Source organism: Paroedura picta, chromosome 3 (assembly GCF_049243985.1).
Source record: "Paroedura picta isolate Pp20150507F chromosome 3, Ppicta_v3.0, whole genome shotgun sequence".
In the NCBI taxonomy this organism is placed as follows: Eukaryota; Metazoa; Chordata; class Lepidosauria; order Squamata; family Gekkonidae; genus Paroedura; species Paroedura picta.
This window is the reverse complement of record NC_135371.1, coordinates 147,807,908-147,827,668: the sequence shown is the minus strand read 5'-3', so window position 1 is coordinate 147,827,668 and position 19,761 is coordinate 147,807,908. Positions and strand designations below refer to the sequence as shown.

General features: G+C 49.3%; 1 protein-coding gene across 5 annotated transcripts in view; it reads left to right on the top strand.

Moving 5' to 3' along the window:
* Positions 1–1,182: 1,182 nt before the first annotated feature.
* BAZ2A (bromodomain adjacent to zinc finger domain 2A) overlaps positions 1,183–19,761 on the top strand; it is a 68,283-nt gene continuing 49,704 nt past the window's right edge. The window contains exons 1-2 of one of the 5 annotated variants that reach the window (XM_077328597.1): positions 16,162–16,610; positions 17,271–17,329. Coding sequence is in view for 2 of the 5 variants with exons in the window: in XM_077328596.1 (XP_077184711.1) it covers positions 1,233–1,443 (211 nt within the window). In the remaining 3 variants the exon portion in view is untranslated. Of the gene's footprint in view, positions 1,444–16,161; positions 16,639–17,270; positions 17,330–19,761 lie in introns of those variants that run through there. The other 4 variants (XM_077328598.1, XM_077328596.1, XM_077328595.1 and 1 more) reach the window with 4 other exon arrangements.

The window sequence follows — 19,761 nt, the reverse complement described above, 5'->3', positions numbered from 1 at the left end:
TAAGAGCAGGCTGTCGTGGGCACAGTGGGACACAGTAAATGTGCATAGACTCTGGATGAGCCGTGTTTACTCATCTTTGGAGATAGGAGGAGACTAGCTGGCTGAACGTTCATTCTGTGCTTCGCCCTGGAAGACTCTAAAGCAGGGGTAGTAAAACTGTGGCCCTCCAGATGTCCATGGACCACGTCCATGCATTCGCTGGCAGGGGCTCATGGGAATTGTAGTCCATGGACATCTGGAGGGCCGCAGTTTGACTACCCCTGCAAGAGACCATGAGAGCCAGCTTACGAGCACCAGCCTCTCACCAGACTTGATTATCCAATCCTCCTCCACAGGCAGCCAGCTGGGTGACCTGGGGCAAGTCACAGTTCTTTCAGAGCTCTCTTGGCCTCAGCTATCTCACAGTGTGTCTGTTGTGGGGAGAGGAAAGGAAGGGGGTTGCACGCTGCTTTGAAACTCCTTTGGGCAATGAAAAGTGGGCTACAAAAAAACAGCTCTTATTCTCTAAAGCTGCCCCCCCCCCCCCATTCTTACAAGGTTTCTAACAAGCCTGAAGAAAGATGCCATCTGCCATGTTATTTACCAGGTGATGTCCTGTCCATTGAATGTGCTGAAATAGGCAGCGGGGGCTTTTTAAGCCCTGGAAGTACATTTTTCTCCAGGCTGGTTGGCACCCCTACTCCTGATCATTGCCTCTGGTCTAAAATCAGCCGATTGTACGACGCCGCACGAAGGAACGTAGGTGCCCGAGGCCACCCTCCTAGGTGGTAGCACTGAGAGAGGTGCCCATGCTCGGATTTCTTCACGGTGCCTTGGAAGTCCGCCTCGCCGCTTGGCTTTTATTCCCAAGAGGCTGCGTCGAGAGGGTTCCCGGAGCTCCCGGGGGCGAGGGAGGGGAGGGGACCCAATCTGCGGGGCCCCGGCTGCTGCTTCCCAGCGCCCTCCCCGTGCCTCGGGCGATCCGGGATGCTCCAGGCCTGCAGGCAGCAACCGCGTGACTGAGGCTGTGGGAAACAAGTTCCTGGCTGCGGCGCGCCTCCCCCCGCCCCCGGCCGGATGGAGAGCCCCTGGCCCCCCGTGTCGTGAGGACTCCAGGGAGGGAGGGAGGGAGGGCGGGGTAAGGATCCACCCCCACCTTTTCTTTGCAAGCTTCCCGACGGCTTCCTTTTGCCTGCAAATGGCTCCTGCACCTTTAAATAATTCATAGCGCCGTCTTCGCCTCTGCCTCCTGCATGGGGCTGGGGAGGAGACAGCCGCAGCCGCCGCCTGAGCCCAGTGACATCAGCGCGAGGGCTTCAGCAGCCACCTGCTCCCAGCCAGAGACACAGCGGAAGAGCGACCCTGCGTGCCGGGATTCCCCCCCAACCCCGCAGCCTTTCCCGCCGCCGCCTTCCAGCCCGGCTCTCCTCCCGACCCAGCCTTTGCAGAAGTCTCTCCGGCCAGGTAAGGAGTAGCGAGCGGTGCATGGATCACGCGGGTGGGGGAGCCCCAGAGGATCCCTGCGAGCTGCTGATTATATCCGATCCAGGCGGAGCCTGGGACTCCTTGCTTCACCATCGGGAGGGGTGGTTCCCCCCCCCTTCTTCCCCCTCCTCCTCCTCCTCTTCTTGCAGCAGCTGCTGTAGAGAGTCTCCTGGGTCCCAAAGCCCCAGATATTCTGGGCGGCTTCTAACTTCCACGATGCTTTAAGAGAGAGGCGATCTTGCTGCTGTGAACGTGGGTGGGCACTGTCTCCTCCCACGTTGCGTGTGTGTAAAGCGCCGTCGAGTCGCAGCAGGTTTATGGCTACTCCAGCAAGGGGCTTTCAAGGCAAGCGAGATGCAGGGGCGGACTGCCTTCCTCTGCAGCGTCTTCCTTGGAGGTCTCCCAGCCACATACTGACCTTCCCAGAACTGATCAGATCGGGATATACCATGCCGTTGATCCTCCGTCCTCCCCTTTAGAGAAGGGGAATTTAAGTTTCAGGGAGATGGAAGTGGGTTAAAGCCTTGAAAAGAGGCATCAGGGAATCACAGGTTTTGGGGGATCCCGTTTCTACCTTTTGGATCAGAAATTTTTGTACCCATCAATTCACTGCTACCCACCAAGTGTGCAATATTATCCTCTGATGCTTCCAACAACATGAACTAGGACATAAAGATGCCACTCTAGACAAGGCAGTTTTATTTACATACATATGTGGAATGGTCCAGCCTTGTCAGATCTTGGAAGCCAAGTAGGGTCAGTACTTGGATGGGAGACCATCATGGAAGATGCTTTGGAGGAAGTCAAACCACCTCTGCTTCTCACCTTGAATGCCCCTTGCTAGGGTTGCCATAAGTCGACTGTGACTTTGACAAACAACAACATTAAGAATTACGGGTCTAGACAGAAGGTGTGATCTAGTGACTACAGCAAAGACATCTGGGTATTTCTGTTCAAAGATCTCTGCCCCAAGAGGATGGGGAGCATCCCTTTGATGTTTCACTGTTCCTTTTGTTCAGTTCAGCAGAAATCCATCCCAGAATCAAGAACATAGGATTGAATTGTTTCAGGCATAGGAATCGTCAGAGCTGGAACAGGGATCTGGTTTTTTAAGAAAGGGAGGTTTGGATGTGATTGGTAAAATGAATCCCGGGTTCAACTCAGTTATGGGAAAGTGTTAAAAGAAATGCTGTGAGCCTATATTCAGCTCTGTTGAAACAGCTTGCTGCCTCAGTTTCCCCTTGTAAATTGGGACAACCCATCTGTACTCCATACTGTGGATGAATCAGCCTCCTGGGCCTGGAAATTTGGGCAGAACATGGGGGGGGTGCTATCTGCCAGGGAATAAATGACTTATAAACTGAAAAATGGTCCCTTTGACTTTCACGCTCAGTGCAAAATGAGAGTGGCATTTGCTGTTGAGGCAATTGTCACTTTCTGTCGAGGGGAAAGAAGCCTCATGGCCTGATCTTGATATCTCTTAGAGCTGTAGTAAAATAGCCTCCTGTTTTTAGATGTGTTTGGGGCTCCTTCTTGGTACCTTGTACATATTTCTTCCCTTGGTGAATTTGTGTAGGTTGGGGATGCAGATTCACAGCCTTTTGGTCATAATGGGTATTCATTGGATGCTGCTGGTTTACATTGTCGAGCCGATCATTCTAGAGCAGAGCCATAGGTTTGCCAAGGTCACAAGTTTCCTGTGAGCATAACTGGATTGTGTGCTCCCCCACCTGGGCATCTCTTCATCAGCAAGAGGAGCTACTGAGCAGCAGCAGTTTTCTAGAATTTCCCATTTCCTCAAGGCTCACGGATAGAATTTTTAAGTATAGTTCCCACGCCAGTCCCTTTGAGTCGTAGTTGAGAGGTACCTTGTCTGTATTTCAGTACTGAGAGGTATCTTAATACAGCTGTGTGTGCTCCCGTGCACAATCAGAATCTAAACCCAGAAGAGCCTGAATGTTATCCATGTCCTATTTTGCATATTCATGTATCCAGGGTTTTTTTTAGCTCATCTTTCCCACCATGTCTGGCCTTTGATGCCACTTACACTATCCATAAGAAATTAGACAGGAAAATAGCAACATGCAAGCTAGTAGACAGATGCCATTTTAATATTTTGCATAACTTTTTGCTTGCCATGGGGAGGGGCAAGAAGCTGTGTAGGACATCTTTTTGCAGCCATCCCACCCAACTTCAGATACATCAGCAGTTAAAAGTGTTCCTTTGTAACCATAATGCTAAAAATATATAGAAACAAAATTATCATGAAGCAGAATTATTATACCAGTATAAAACATTGTGGTTGTTTTGTGGTGTGGCAGAACTGAAGCAATTACAGAGGCCTGCTTACAAATGGGAAAGAAATGAGGTATCTTAAACCTTTGCATTAAAAAATTAATACTTTCTGTGATACGGTCAATTGGGATGTGCTTAAACCGGAACCTGGAATTTGGTGTCATCTCCTGAAAATGATGGGCAGTAGAACAGACCAAAAGCAATACTTACCCAATGCATAATTAATGTGGGATTCACTTTCCCAGAGTGAAGTGATGGGCACAGTAGCTTAGATGGCTTTCTGGTAGGCAGGGGATGAGAAATGTTTATTGATAATATCTATCAATGCCTATTTGCCCCTGTAGCTATATGAAACCCCCATGTTCAGAAAACAATTGCTGGGGTGCAAGTAGTAGGGAAGAGTTTGTTAAGTTCATGCTCTGTTTGGGGGCTTGCCAAAATCATCTCGCTGACTGTGGCTGGAAATGAGATGCTGACTTACATGGACTGATCAGGGTTCTTCTCACCTTGGATTTATTTTCCAGTGGGATGGTACAAAACCAGAGAGATGCATTCTATGAGATAAGATCTTGACAACTATGCATTATTTACCAAAGAGGGAGGCTTAGGCATCTACGATTTTTGTGCCTCACTTGGAGGGGAGGAAAAGCAAAAACACTACTCCTTCCTGAATCCTTTCCAAGATTTCAACAGACAAAAAATCAGAGTCCAGTGGCACCTTTAAGACCAACACAGATTTATTGAAGAGGTGAGCTTTTGTGTGCTGGCACACTTCCTCAGACATCAGATTTTGTGCATGCACAGGAAAGCTCATGCCTTGAATAAATCTTTGTTGGTCTTAAAGGTGCCACTGGACTCGTTTTTTGTTGTGCTGCTCCAGACCAGATATTAACAGTGCAGTCCTAAACAGAGCTGAAGTCAACAGGTTCAGGCAGAGTGAGGATTTGAACCCAGGTCTCTGAGACTCCACCCTAACCATGACACCATACTAGATGGTGGCAAAGTCTTCAAGGAACAAAATGGACTTCTTTCTCACAAAAGATGACTAAAGGGTTAAAAAGGGGGATACCCCCTCCCGCCTTTTAAAGACTTTTCCAAGGATTTTAATTCGGATCCTTAGGAATACAATAAAATGGCGTTTAGTGGCCCCTTAAAAAATCGCAGCGTTTTATTAGAGTATAAGTTTTTTGTGGACTTCATCTCTCTAACCCGTGAAAGTTTATATGCGATTTAGTCAAATCTTTAAAGCGCCTCTAGACGCCTGTTGATTTTTTTTTTTTTTTTTTGCTGCGACGGACTGAGGGCGCAATGCTCAGCAGAGCGACTCCAGCGAGCGCTCTGTGCCCGAGGAAGGCGGCGTGAGGACTGCGCCGCAATACGCCCGGCCGCTCGCTTCGAGAGTTATTCCGGATGGATCCATCCGAAGTGAGCTTTAAAAATGGCCGTGCGCATGGCGTCACCTTTCTCCCTGCTGGGAATAAGCAACCGGCCTGTCCCCCCTCCGGATTGTTCCGGCGCTCCGCCGTCCTTGCGGATGACTCACGGGCAGACGGAGGGCAGGATCGCCCTGGCTCAAGGCCTCGGGGAGGGCGGGGGCGCACGGCCACCGCCGCCGCACTGGGTGGAGAGGGAAGCTTCGCTCCGGCAGCTGGGAGGGGGGAAGGAGGGGCGCCTTCACAAAAGCCCCGCCATCTGTCCCTGCCGGCTCCCTCGCCACGCCAGCACCTTGCAGCAGAGCCGTGCGACGCACGCAGGCTGTAATGGCCTCTGGGATTGTTTGTTTGCGCTCTGGGTGGGCGGGCGGGCGGGCGGCGGGCCTGTCTTCCCCGGATTCTGCGAGCGAGTGCGACACACACCCGGGGGGGGGGGGAGAGGAGTTTCCAAGCCAATCTGGACCCGTCCACCCGGCCTCTTTTGTGTTTTTTTTAGCAACCTCCCACACCAGCCAGCCCCCGCCCTCCCCTCCCGGTCGCCTTGGCGTTTTGTTTTGCGTCCCCGGCCGCTTTGCGAGGCGCGGCGAGAGTCCGTCGTGCCAGCCTCGTCTGTTCTCGGTGAAGCCAGGCGTCGCCCTCCACGCAACCTTCCTTTCCCCTCCCCTCCTCGACCCGCCAGTATCTCTGGAGCCTGCGAGGGAGCCGGGAAAGGAATGGCAGCGCTTGCCGTGTGTCCCTGCGAGAAGGACGTTGGGTTGGTCTGCAGCTGACTGCGGCGTGGGCCGCTGGCAAAGAAAGCGCCCCGGCTGGCAGGAAAACAGCGGATCACGACAACGGGGAGCTGCTGGGGCAGCAAAAAGCTCCGGGATTACACCTTCAAAGCGCTTGCTTTCCTCTGTGTGTGTGTGTGTGTGAGCGAGAGAGAGAGATAGAGAGAGAGAGAGCGCCTTGATCCCATTCCTGTAATCTCAGTGTCATCCAACTGGGCTTCACCTCAGCCTCCGTTCGACCCCACATTTGTCTGTGACTGGATAATCCCAAAGTAGACCGTACTTTCCCCTCTGTGAGATGCGCATGTGGTTGCCTTTTGATGCCTCAAGAAACTCTTGTTTAAACCAGAAGGGCTTTCCTTTGGTAAAATCTGATCCTTGTCATCCTTGAATTTTGGGTTGCCTTTTAGAAGAAGAAGAAGAGTTGGTTCTTATATGCCACTTTTCCCTACCCGAAGGAGGCTCCCCACAACAGACACCCTGTGGGGTGGGTGAGGCTGAGAGAGCCCTGATATCACTGCTCGGTCAGAACAGTTTTATCAGTGCCGTGGTGAGCCCAAGGTCACCCAGCTGGTTGCATGTGGGGGAGCGCAGAATCGAACCTGGCGTGCCAGATTAGAAGTCTGCACTCCTAACCGCTACACCAAACTGGCTCACAAAGAGGCAATAGGAGGAGAGAGAGCCACTACGGTGCAGAGTGTCAGACTAGGATGTGGGAGAACCAGGTTCGAAGGATTTGCCATGGAACTTGCTAGGTTCTCCTGGGTCAGTCACACGCTCAAAGCCTTAGGTACCTCACCAGGTGAGGATAAAATGGAGGAGAGGGTAATTATGTAAGCCATCTTTGGTCCCCATTAGACCGTGTAGCACTTGTGTTCATAGTACAAACATCTGCTTTTATGTTTTGTCAAAAATTTGTGTCCCACCATTCTGCAAAAAAATGTACTGCAGTGCATGTTAATATAGTTTAAAGCAAGGGTAGTCAAACTGCGGCCCTCCAGGTGTCCATGGACTACAATTCCCATGAGCCCCTGCCAGTGTTTGCTGGCAGGGGCTCATGGGAATTGAAGTCCGTGGACATCTGGAGGGTCGCAGTTTGACTACCCCTGCTTTAAAGCAACACTAAGACCATTTTGATAAAATAAAAAGATCTCTGCATTCCTTATATCAGTCCTGTAAGGCAGTGGTCCCCAACCTTTTTATCACCAGGGACCATTCAACGCTTGACAATTTTACTGAGGCCGGGGGGGGGGGGTAGTTTACTCCTCTACTCTCAGCCACTGCCCTAATGCTCTCTGACGCTGGTCGCTATGGTAATGTTTAAACATCCCTTCAAAATAAGATACAGACACGCCACAACAATGAACATAAGGAACATTTTATTTTCATGGAAATTTTAACTCATGACAATGACAAATCAATGGGAACCCTGAGCTTGTTTCTCTGCAACAAGATAGTCCCATCTGAGAGTGATGGGAGACAATGACACCCGAAGTGTGTTGTAAAGGGCCGGGGGGGGGGTGAAGTAAAGGCCCGGGGGGAAGAGTTGTCCTTCACGGCCCACTTCCAATTAGTCGACAGACCACATGTGGTCCGGGCCCACAGGTTGGGGATCGCTACTGTAAGGGAAAGAATGGAAGAAGGTCCTGCATGCTCATGTGTGAAGACCACCTCAGGTGAGAGCCTTGGCCTCTGTGCCTTGTTTGTTTACTCACCGGGGCTACTGTGAAACGGGATGCTACTCTAGGTGGAACACGTGTCTGATCCAGCAGGCCTTTTCCTGAACTGAAATTTAAACCAGAGACCACTCTGTTCGGTTTTTAAGATGAAGGGGGCTTCACTCAGAGGACCCGGGTAGAGGACAATATCAAAATTGAATCCAGGCCACTGCTTCAAACTGCCCTGACCCTGAGTGATTTCCTGTTCATCTGGCTACCTGCTGCCCTTATGAGGTCAAAAAAGGACACAGTAGGCCATTTAAAAAGACTGGCTTCTCTTCTCATTCATCTGCCTAAGGAAACTTGTTGCATCTTGTCCAGTTGCTGGGGAAATGCTGCTGCTCTCCCCACCCAGTCTTGACTCTTCGCTGTGGTTTTGTTTATTGCACCTTTTGACACTCTTGGTAGGGCTGTAGCTGTTGAGCAAAGGGATCCGTGAGGCATGGTTGTCTGGGAGCAGGTTAATCTGCAGGGCTGCTAAAGATTTCTGCATACCCAGGAGAGAAAGCCCTTTTCTGTTTTGATTCCCAGTGCCTACAACTCCACATCCTTTTTTTTTTTTTTTACAATTTCCGTTTTTTTCTGCAAACCTGGAGCTTTTCTTAGGCTTGTAGAATGATTTGTCTTGTGTTTTCATGGCACAAGTCTCCAGATTTAAGTATCCACAGATGGGACCACATTAAGTATCAGATAGATTGATGATATCCTGCCTTTCTTCTCCCATGGAACTCGAAGTGGCATATAGAGGTTCCCTGTTTCCCACTGAGATATTGACCACACCCAAGCCTGCTTTGTTTCTATAAGGCTGCTGCGCATTGTATGAATTCTAGCCATGTGCTTGGACTTCTGCAATGAGCATGCATTCATAATAAATATATATACAACATTCCAATTTTTCCAAAACTAGTTTGCCCAGTGCAATAAATATTCCCAATAGAAGTAAAATCACAGTTTGTCAATGATTTGGGCTAGTTCAAGGTGTTATCTCACTCCTCTTATGGTGCCACATCTGGGTTTGAGTTGTGCAGATTGAGCCAGCCATGGATTGTGTCAGTACCATTGCTTTTAAATAGTCCAGTTTACATTGGCGCTGTATGATACACTGTTGGCTCGTATTATGGATTCTAGCACAATGGCCAATATAGATGCTGCCTGGAATCCCTGTGGTTCCTGACTACTTGTGGTGTTGGGCCCTCCTTGTTTTTCAGTGTACAAAGAACATTGAACCCACTTGTTCATCTTTTTGCCTTTTATCAGAGGAAAATAACACAGTGTTACAGTCCCCATACTGGGAATTAGCCCTGCCTTACTGGTTGTCCAATGGCAGGGAAAATTCCCAGTTCTGCTTGACGTTGGTGCTGAGTTGGAGCTGTCCCAGGTGTGACCAGTCTCAGGCCCTCCGTTGCCCTGTGGTAAGTGAACATAGATATATGTGTTCCATTTTTTTACCCTGGGCAGCCATGGGGCCTAGTGGCAGGGGTCAGGCCCACGTGGCAGGGGTAGAGTTGGGTGGTTCAGGCCCAGTTCCTCCCCCGACCACAGCATCTCAGAAGAGACAAAAAATGCCCCAGTCAGCTCCACAGTGCTGTGCAGCACCATGGAGTTGTCGAGGCCATTTTTTTTCATTTTTAAGAAATGCAGTCCAGGTATTGCGCTGGACTGCAATACCATGTTCTTAAAAATAAAAAGGCCCATACCACCTTGCAATGTGGTGAAAGTTTGCTGCCCTGGCTCCTGTGTGGGGGCACAAATCTGGGATGGACATGGTGTGACAGCCAAAAGACTCCCCCATGCGGGAGCAGGAAGAGGCAGGGCAACCTGCCCCAGCTCTAACTCCAGGCTGCAGCCCAGCATTTCAGTGTCAGTGACGGAAACGTCTTTGTAAATTCTTTGTGTAGGGGCTGTGGGATACTTTGAAGAGATTTGCATTTGAAGAGGAATTTGGGATTCCCGGATGCAGAGCTGATGGGGAAACTGGAAAAAAAATGAAGAGCAAGGAAATAAAATTCTGTCTTCTTTGCAATCCAAAATCTCATATGTGGTGGTGTTTTTGTTTAAATTTGCCACCATTACAATTTGTTCCTCATCCAAGTAAACCAGGCCGTTTTGCATCTATTTTATCCTCACAACAACCCTGTGAGGTATGTCTGAGAGACAGTTTGCCCAAGTTTCTTGGCTGAATTCCAGGATTTGAACCCAGGCCTAGCATATTTTATATTGTACTGGATTCTGCATACCTTGTTCTTACAACAACCCTGTGGTCAGTATTACTATCTATGCCCACGTTACAAATAGGCATGTTGGAAAAGAGTGGCTTCTCAGTTCTGATTCTTATTAATTCACTTTCTCTTGCCATTCTGGAATTAGCAACCTGCAAGTAGATCTCTTGCATTCAGTACAAACATGCCATTCCGTTCTTGTATAGCTCCAAATACATTGTTGAGATGGATGTTCATCATTAATCTTTCAAATATTCAAGCTTTGCTGCAAGCCCGTTCATTTCGGAAATCAAGTTCTGTGCTGATGTCACTCCCCCATTACCTTCTTAGCTTGATGGTTTACAGCATGGGTAGGCTTAGAACTGTGGGATGGCGGGAGTGCTGGGGCTTTCCTACATCTGTTTTGCCTTAGGTTTCCTTCTGTCTTGCCCTCTGCCAGCCAGCGAACCTCTCCAATCTATTCCATCCCCCACCCCTGTGCTAGAACAGGCAAGAAGATTTCTGCAACTCTTTCTATAACCTACTTTTGCCTCCAGCAGACCAGACCGGCAAATCTCTCTTCCTCCACTCATTAGGCAAAAGCATTGGGTCCAAGGGAACTGAGTACTTTCTGCTTTTGCCTAATGGCTCTGTCTGGTACATCTCAAATCACCCAGCAAAGGAGTCTGATTTGGAGGTGCTGGGTAACTGGGATTAGCTGCGAATAATTTGTGGCTTCAGCCTGGAAGATGGGGGGCTGTTTTTTTTACTGCTTCAACTACATTGTCTGTAGCCCAGGATATGGAAAGGAAGTATTCAGATGCAACTAAGGCATGATGCATTCCTAAAATGGTCAGAAGTTCCCTCTTTTCCCACCAAGGTCTCAGCAACTGGAATTGCATGCTGATTTTATGATTATATAAACAGAAAGCCACAAGGACTTGAAACGGATGGGGTTTCCCACTCAGATGAAGACTAAACAAATTTAATCCAGCATATATTATCACGAGTCAGTGTAATTGATGTTGGAATAAGTGTGGTTAGTCTTTAATAACATGCCACTGGGCTTCTCTTCATGTTTGCTGCAACAGACTAACCCAGATACCCCTCTGGAACTACCAGGGGTCAAAAGGGGTAAAAAACATTGTTTCTCCAGTTATGGTACAGACTTGCAACATCGCACATCAAGAGCCCATCCCATGCATCCAACCTTATGTGGCATGGAAGGGAAAAACAATTTGTTTTATTTCTGGAAAAAAGCATAAAATATAGATCATATCACAGTAATGGGCTTGTAGCCTGAAGTGCCCCCAACCTCTGGGTAGAGGTGCAGGGCTGGGGCTGGGGTAATTTCCACACAAAAGAAAGGATCCTGCCTCAGCTCCTGTGTGTCCATTTCTGATTAGACTGTGTTGTGTCATTGAAGTTTTCTTTCAGCTTTATGCACACTGCACATGTGGGTCCTTTTAGGTAATGGCAGGGGTCCAAATATCACGTCTCTACTGGCTCTGCCTCTGAATGCTGGTGCACTTCTCTCCTTTTCGCTCTCATGCTTGAGCCCTGAAAAAGCACATAGCTTAGCAGAGACACCCCCCCCCCCATTTAACAAATGCAGGAAACAACATTCCCAGTGCATTTCAAATAAGTGGCTCTTCATCAGTGAAGTGTCACCCCCCCAATAAACATAGCTACCTGAAAACAGTGAATAAAATGGCAACCCCTCCCCCAGTAAATATCAGTATATGGAGATACCAAAACCACACTCAAATACTATTAAAAATTCCCATTCCTTAAATATATGCCTGTTTCCTGAACAGATTTAGGTGGGTCTGAAGCAGCAGAAGAAAGTTTGAGTCCAGTGGCACTTTAAAAACAAATAGAGTCTTATTCAAGGTATAAACTTTCATGTGCCTGCACACTTTTTTCAGATACAATGAAATGGAAATTACCATTCCATACATATAGGTAGAGAGTGAGCAGTAAATTGACATACAATATAATGAATCTGTTCGATTCAAGGACCAAACAGGAATACCAAAGCTAGTTTTTAAGGTTGCTATTGTTTGGTTTTCATGGGGGGACATAGTGAAGGAACTAAATATATGAAAATGGAAAATTAATGGTGAGATGTTTCCTTAATTGTGGAATGTTGAGAGTAATTAACTGAAACCCTGCTCCATTTGTCTTTTCTCAAGCATAGAGCATCTTTACAGCATATTCTTCAAAGTGTGGCGATTGGTTGTGTACAGTTATCAACTCTGTCCTCAGACCAGAGAAATACATTCCAGTCTACCATTACAAATTGCATTACATTCGACATTACATTACAATATACTATTCTAAATAAGAAATTAAATAAAAGAATGCAAGACTGGTGAGAATATATATATATAAATGTGGAATTATATTAGTTTCTGTAGTGAGATAAGAAACCAATATACCTGTTAAGTCCTGGGGATTCCATTGTTCTGAGTGTGTTGTAATAACTTGCAAGTCATCAGTTTCCTTTCTAGTCTTCAATAAAACAGCTACCATTGAAAATCCCAGAACACTTTTTTTAGCCTTTTGAACATGGAGGTACCACTGAAATATTTTTCAGGCTTTGCGGTACCAGAAAGTTATGTCAGCTGGCCATGTTTTCCTGTCACCCTCACCCTCCCAGGAGTGAGAGGAGCCTGGTATAGTAATGGTTTAAATGGCTGGAGCCTCTCCCCTTCCCACCCACTCAACCTGCCCAAATGAGGGTAGAATTTTTTTTAAACACAAAATTTTATTTCCTCTTTTTTCAGAGCCAGAAACAGCAGGTACAGGGTGGGATGGCTTCCCCTAGCCACCATTTTGAAAGATCCCATGCTGTGGTACCATTATACTATGGTACTGTGGTTGGGAAACCCTGTTATAGAGGTTGAACTGTTCTACAAGTTTCTCAGTCTTGTCATTCTTGATGTCAGATTGGTGTCCTTGGGTATAGGGTTTGACCTGTTTGCTCTATGTAGAGAACCAAAGGGCATTGTTGGCATTTAATGGCATATGCAATGTTGTAAGATGAGCAAGTGAATGTGCCTGAGATGTTGTGGTTGATGTTGCTAGGTTAAGTTATTGTATTTTGTGGGCACCAGTTGGGCCTCTGTAGCTCAAGAAAGGAGGGTCTGACAGGTAGTAGAAGCTCTAGTCTCCTGATTCCACAAGCAACTGTAAAAGCTGGGGTTGCCAGCAGGATCTATACTAAAGAGTCTTTAGGCCCAACATTCAAGTCTTTATCCATGAAGGCTTGCCAGAACCTATTCTGAGTATCCCATCTCTGAAAGATTTGTACCCTCCCACCTAGCCTATGAATTGTGTTGATCCAGGGGTTACATAGATCAGAGTGCTACAAAATTGAAGCCACCATCTACAAAACTGGGAATGCAGCTCTCCTGTTTCCAGTCACTTGGAACTCGGTTGAGGGAGATCAGCTTTTTCATTTGTGTTTTAAAACATATCATAAAGCTAGAGATCCAGATAGCTGAAGAACAAGAGGAATGAAAGCAATGATTTTGGTCCTGAAAGAAATTTGAGAGGTGGAATAAAAGGTGAAAGACTGATCTTTGTATGCAGAAAACCCCAGGTCTGATCCTTAGAATCTCAACAGGGAAGATTTTGGGTAAGCAGGTTGGGAAAGGATCTCTGCCCGAGACATGGAGAGATGCTACCAGTCAGAGTTGACAGTACTATTCTACATAGACCAGTGATGTGACTTAGTATAAAGCAGCTTCATTGTTGTATTTGTTAGGTGCGAAGTCATGTCCAACCCATCGCGGCCCCATGGACAATGATCCTCCAGGCCTTCTTGTCCTCTACCATTCCCTGGAGTCCATTTAAATTGGTACCAACTGCTTCAGTGACTCCATCCAGCCACCTCATTCTCTGTTGTCCCCTTCTTCTTTTGCCCTCAATTGCTCCCAACATTAGGCTCTTCTCCAGGGAGTCCTTCCTTCTCATGAGGTGGCCAAAGTATTTGAGTTTCATCTTCAGGATCTGGCCTTCTAAGGAGCAATCAGGGCTGATCTCCTCTAGGACTGACTGGTTTGTTCACCATGCAGTCCAAGGGACTCGCAAGAGTTTTCAAAGCAGCTTCATATAGTCCTAAAATTCATTTCAGAGACATTTTTTCTCCTTCTGAATCAAGCCTTTGGTTTATGTAGGTCAGTATTGCCTACTCTGCCTCCAGGTGGTTCTCTGGTCTCTAGCAAAGGTCTTTCATATCACTTTGAACCTGGTCCTTTTAAATGGAGATGTTGGAAATTGAACCTGGAACCTTCTGTACACACAGCAGATGCTATACCATTGGGGCAGTTTCTTCCTTCAGGAATTTAGTAGTAGGGAAAGACACCACATTATAAGTTCAATCCTAAAAATACATACTAGCAATAGAGGCCTGATTTTTCCCATCATCTCATGCAATTTTTTTAAACCTATGGTAGTTCGCCCCAGAGACTATTTCCCTGGCAACCTGATTGTTCTAGCAACAGCTTTGTGCTGTGGTGCTACTTCCCTCCATCAGGGAACACACACACATACCCTTTCCATGCACGTCTGGTAAAGTCTCACCTTACAGATCCTTTGGCAATTCTTTAAGACTTTCTGTTCTTCCACACTAACTGCTCAGAACTATGCATCCTGGCGGTTGCATCTCCCTGGCCGGCTCACCAACTTCCCCTCTAGTCTTCGATTAGAGCCCTCCTCTGGTTTTCAGAGTGATGACATCATATGTGGACTTGAAAAACCTTTAAAAGTCATTGCCTTTCCCTTATTCACTAGAAACCAATCCTTTTCCTCGTCATTCCTCCTTATTGCTCTGTAGTGGCAGGGAACATTACTCCAGCTTGTTGCCCCTCTCACCTATTCTAGGTTATTTCTGTGGCCACCCATCCTAGTTAATAATCCTTGATAACTAGGCACTCAGTCTCCTTGCTACTTGGCCACACCTCTGCAAATCCCACTTCTGGCAACCATAACATCTCTCAGGTGTACAGTCTTCCATTGTCGTATAGTGCAGGGGTAGTCAACCTGTGGTCCTCCAGATGTCCATGAATTACAGTTCCCATGAGCCCCTGCCAGCATTTGCTGGCAGGGACTCATGGGAATTGTAGTCCATGAACATCTGGAGGACCACAGGTTGACTACCCCTGGTATAGTGCACCACTCTACATCTTCATCTTCTGTTGCTTTAGCAACTGTCAGCAGTAATGCAATAATGCCTCTCCTATACACCTGCTCTTTCCATACCCCTACCAGTGTCCCCAAGCACATGCCTTTCTACATCTATATAGCTTGGACTTTGGAATATGTCAAGCAGTGACAGAAATAGAGAGAGTTAATTCATCACACACACGTTCATCACTTTTGACCTTTAATGTGAGAAATGACCGCACTTAAAACATTGTTTTTTACATTTCAATCCCTTACAAGGAATTGTGGGGAGTCACAAGAGCTTTCTTCATTCCTATTATGCTCCTAACAACCTGGCAAGGGCTGGTATCACTGGTCCAAAGACACTCACGAGTCAAAGTGCACATGACACTGGAGTTTCTGGCCTAAGATTTGAGACTAAAGGAAGTGAGTATAGCCTGGAGCTGGCAGCTGTAGGTAAGCGGGTGATGAGTCCTTTCTGTGCCATTTCCCTGATGGAATGTGTCCCGTCATGGGTTGCTTTAAGTGTGGAAAGGTGGGCGGGAGGAAGCAGATAATCCCTGCTTTTTTGAACCAGAATCCAGAGAATTAGCCAGAGTCATGTTGTGCTTCATGTCGGACCAAGATCTGGGAGATCCAGGTTTGAATCCTCGATCTGCCTTGGAAGCTTACTGAGTGACCTTGGGCTAATCACACACTCTCAGCCTACCCAACCTCACAGGGCTGCTGAGCAGATTCAATGGAGCCTTCTTGAGTTCCTCTTCTGGAGACAGGCAGGGTACAAACTGAGCAAACACACAGTGTGCAATACAGCTCCTAGTGAGGCTTATGGCTGAGTAAGGATTCAACCTGTGGTGTAAGTCCAGCAACCTGGCTACCACGCGCATTCTGTTTGAAGGCTATAAAAGTTCTCTGCCAGGACGTCTTTCTAGAATGGTGTTGGTGCCAGCATTTCAACATCCAGCCTGACAAAGCATTCTGGAGAACTCGAAAAACACGCGCCATGCACTGCGTTACTTTGGGTGGCCTTAACGCGTCACAAGTCTTTTGTTTTGTAGATGAAACCACGAAACAACCCCCCTCCCTCGGAGGTGAAGGGGAGTTTCGCGCGAATGCGACTCCCTCGCCGGACTCCGGCCACAGCGCACGTGCGCGGTGGAAGCCCCCGGCCGGCCCCGTCGCTTCCGTTCCCTCCGAGCTCTCGGGCCAGTGGGCTTTTTGTGCCGGGGGCGGGTGGGGAGGAAGCGCCGGGACGGAGGCTCCCCCGCCGCCTTTCCCTCCGACGTCGTCTCCTCAAGAGGCGGCGCTGCAGCCGAGCCTCCCGTGGCCGCACGAGCGGCGGGCCTTAGGACCCGGCGGCGTCGCGCGTTGGGCCCTGGCTGGCTGCCTCGTTCGTTCGTTGGCTGGCTGGCTTCCTGGGCTGAAACGACGGCGGCCTGGCCTGGCCTGGCTTGGCGCGGCTCCGCTCCCCCTCCCCCTCCCCCTCCCGGAGTCCGGGCCGGTGCCTCCCTTTCGCCCTCCGGTCATGCGACGCCGCCCGCGCCGACCTGCGCAGGCCAGGTGAGTGGCGGGCCGACCCCGCGGGCAGGTGAGGAGGGAGGGGGGCAGGCGAGGCTGAGGAGGCGGTTGCGAGGAGGGAGGGAGGGAGGAAGAGGGGGGGAACCTAACTCGCCTTCCTGAGGGGAGTCCTGTTTGGGTGCGTGACGTGGCCCTGTTTTCCGTTGATGCGCGTGCGAGGAGGGGTGGGGGGAGCCTTGCAGGGGATGGGGGGAGCGGTTCCTTCTCTTGAGGGGAGGGGGGGAGATGAGGTAAAGTTTCATCCCGTCCGCAAAGGGGAGCGAAATCTCCCCCCCCCCCTCCGGGGAGGGCCGTCGAAGCGCGATGTCTGGCGTGAAGTGAGGAAGTTTCTGGGGAAGCCCTTGCCCGGAGATGCCGCTGGGGCGGGCGGACACCTCCTGGGCTGGGAAGGGGGGCGGGGGTTCGCCTCGCTCTCTTGACTCGCAGGAGTGGCGGCGGCGAGGAGCGTGGCTGGGGGTTTAAACAGGAGGAGAAAGCGACCCGGCTGCGGGGCATGCAAGGGACGGAAGGAGTGTGGGGAGCGTCTGAGGGGAAGGCGGTGGGGAGAGGCTGTGGCATCGCGATACCGTGGCAAGTCCAGCTCACAGCCTCCGAGGTGGATTAAATATTTATTTCGTTTTATCCCGATCTTTCTCCATGCAGCTCCGGGTGGCCGACATGATGCTCCTGTTTAAAGCAACAGCCGTTGGGTTAGGCCGACAGTGAGTAGCCCCCCCCCCCCCCGCGCCTTCGCCAGTGAGCTTCAGTGTGGCAAGGATGAGCTTTCAAGCAGATCTCCCAGTTTCTAGTTCAGTAATCTTTATTGATCGCATTTGTCCCGGCGCACGTTGTTAAGGAGTGGAGCCAAACAAGGTGCTGTCTTCGCCTAGGGCAGGGGTGGTCAAACTGCGGCTCTCCAGGTGTCCATGGACTACAATTCCTGTGAGCCCCTGCTGGCAAATTCCCATGCTGGCAGGGGCTCAAGGGAATTGTAGTCCACGGACATCTGGAGGGCTGCAGTTTGACTACCCCTGCCCTAGGGTGTATGTGTGTGTGTGGGGTTGTATTTTGAGTGCTAAAGAGTGGTCAGGATTCCTTGTGATCTGGGGGATTTGTGGGCTTTCTTCCAACATTGCTATAGCAAGGCTAAGGTTATAATTCCTCCTTGGATGATAATCCAATAGATCCACATGTAGGAATTCTGATTTCCTATTACGGATCCTTTCCTGGTGATGCAGCTTGTGAAGAAAATGGTCTAGAAATATGGATGTATGAAAAGAGTGAAGGCAGCTGGCTGTAGGGCTGCCCCTGCACTGTCCAAGGTTTATTCGAGGGGGGAGTCCATACCTATGTGTGGCAAAGCAGATGATGTGTCGTCATGCTGTCAATGTAGCTGGAATGGATGTGGCTGTGGCACAGTGGGACTCCTGCAATAGGGCCCTGCAGCCGGCCTGTCTCCAAAGCGGCTGGGCATGGTCTGACTGGGAGGGTACTGGCCAGCTTTCTTGGCATGGCAGCAGCGTCTCCAGGGTGCGGCCAGCTTCTTCCTCAGGCACCGAAAGGGAGGCCAGCCATTGCCAGCAGTGCCACCGCTGGTATGGAGGTTTGGGATGCGTGGCCACCAATATGCAGATGACACCCAGCTCTTCCTCCTGATGGATGACTGCTCAGATTCCCCCCCAGAAACCTTAGCCAAATGGCTGGGAGCCATGACAAAATGGGTCAAGCAGAGTTGTCTGAAGTGCAAGCCTTCAAAGATGGAGGTCCTGTGGCTGGGTAAGAAGGGACAAAGTGAGGAAGCGCACCTACCCGACCTGGACAGAGTGTGTCTAGCAGTAGCCCACTCTGCCAGAAACCTGGGGGTGATCCTCGATACCTCCCTCTCCATGGAGGCCACAATAGAAGCGCGGCAGGCCTTCTACCATCTACGGCAAGCTACTAGTGCCCTACTTGTCACCAGAACACCTAGCCACAGTGATCCATGCGACAATCACTTCTAGACTGGACTTCTGCAACTCACTCTATGCAGGCCTACCCTTATCCTTGACCCAAAAACTGCAATTGGTACAGAACACAGCGGCCAGGATTCTCACCAATACACAGTGGAGATCTCACATCCGGCCTATATTTCAACAACTCAACTGGCTCCCAATTGAATTCTGGATCAGACTTAAGATTTCGGTTCTTACCTTCAAGGCCATACGCGGTTTGGGCCAGTGTACCTAAGAGACCGTCTCTTCACCTATACCCCCAAAAGAGCATTATGCTCCACCACCGCCAACTGGCTGGTGATCCCTGGCCCCAAAGAAACACATCGGTCCTCAACAAAGGCCAGAGCTTTTTCTATCCTGGCCCCCACCTGGTGGAATGAACTCCGGGAAGAGATCAGGGCCCTGAACAAACTCCCATAATTCCTCAGGGCCTGCAAAAGGGAGCTCCTCCATCAGGTATTTGTCTGAGACTGAGCACAGGTCCCCCTCAGACATCCCCTCCATGGCCTGAACCAGTCTGACCTCTCTAGGGGCCTTAGCAAAGTTACTGTTCCTGTTATATTGTTATTGTTTAAGATCACTTGAATTGTGTTATTTAGAACCACTGTTGTTGTATTTGACTATGTTATATGTTAGTTCGTTCCATGTATCCCCCCATGATGTTATATGTAAACCGCCCTGAGCCATATGGAAAGGTGGTATAAAAATCTAATAAATAAATAAATTGCAAGCAGGCCACAGCCAGCCAACCCCAGGGCCAGGCCTTAGCCAGTTGGGCTGCATTGGACCATTCCATTGGCTAGCCTCCATGATGCAGCGGCTCCAGTGGGTGGCTGGTCTCCAAAAAAGGCAACCAGCAGTGGTGGTACCATCCCAGGCTGGCCCCAGCCAGCCACTCCGGGGACAGGCTGCAGTCAGCTGGGCCACTTGGGTCACCTTCCTGGCTGGCTTCCTTGATACAGCTACAGCAGCTCTAGGGGGCAGGTTCCAAAAAGGAGGCTTGACATGGTGGTTGCGGCACCATTACAGGTGAACCACAGCCAGCTGTTCCAGGGACAAGGTACAGCCAACCAGGCACAATTTGTGCTGCCACCGCTGGCCTCCTTCCGTGTTCCCTCCAGGGAAGGAGTGACCATTGAGGCCAGCCTTTGAGATGGAGCCCT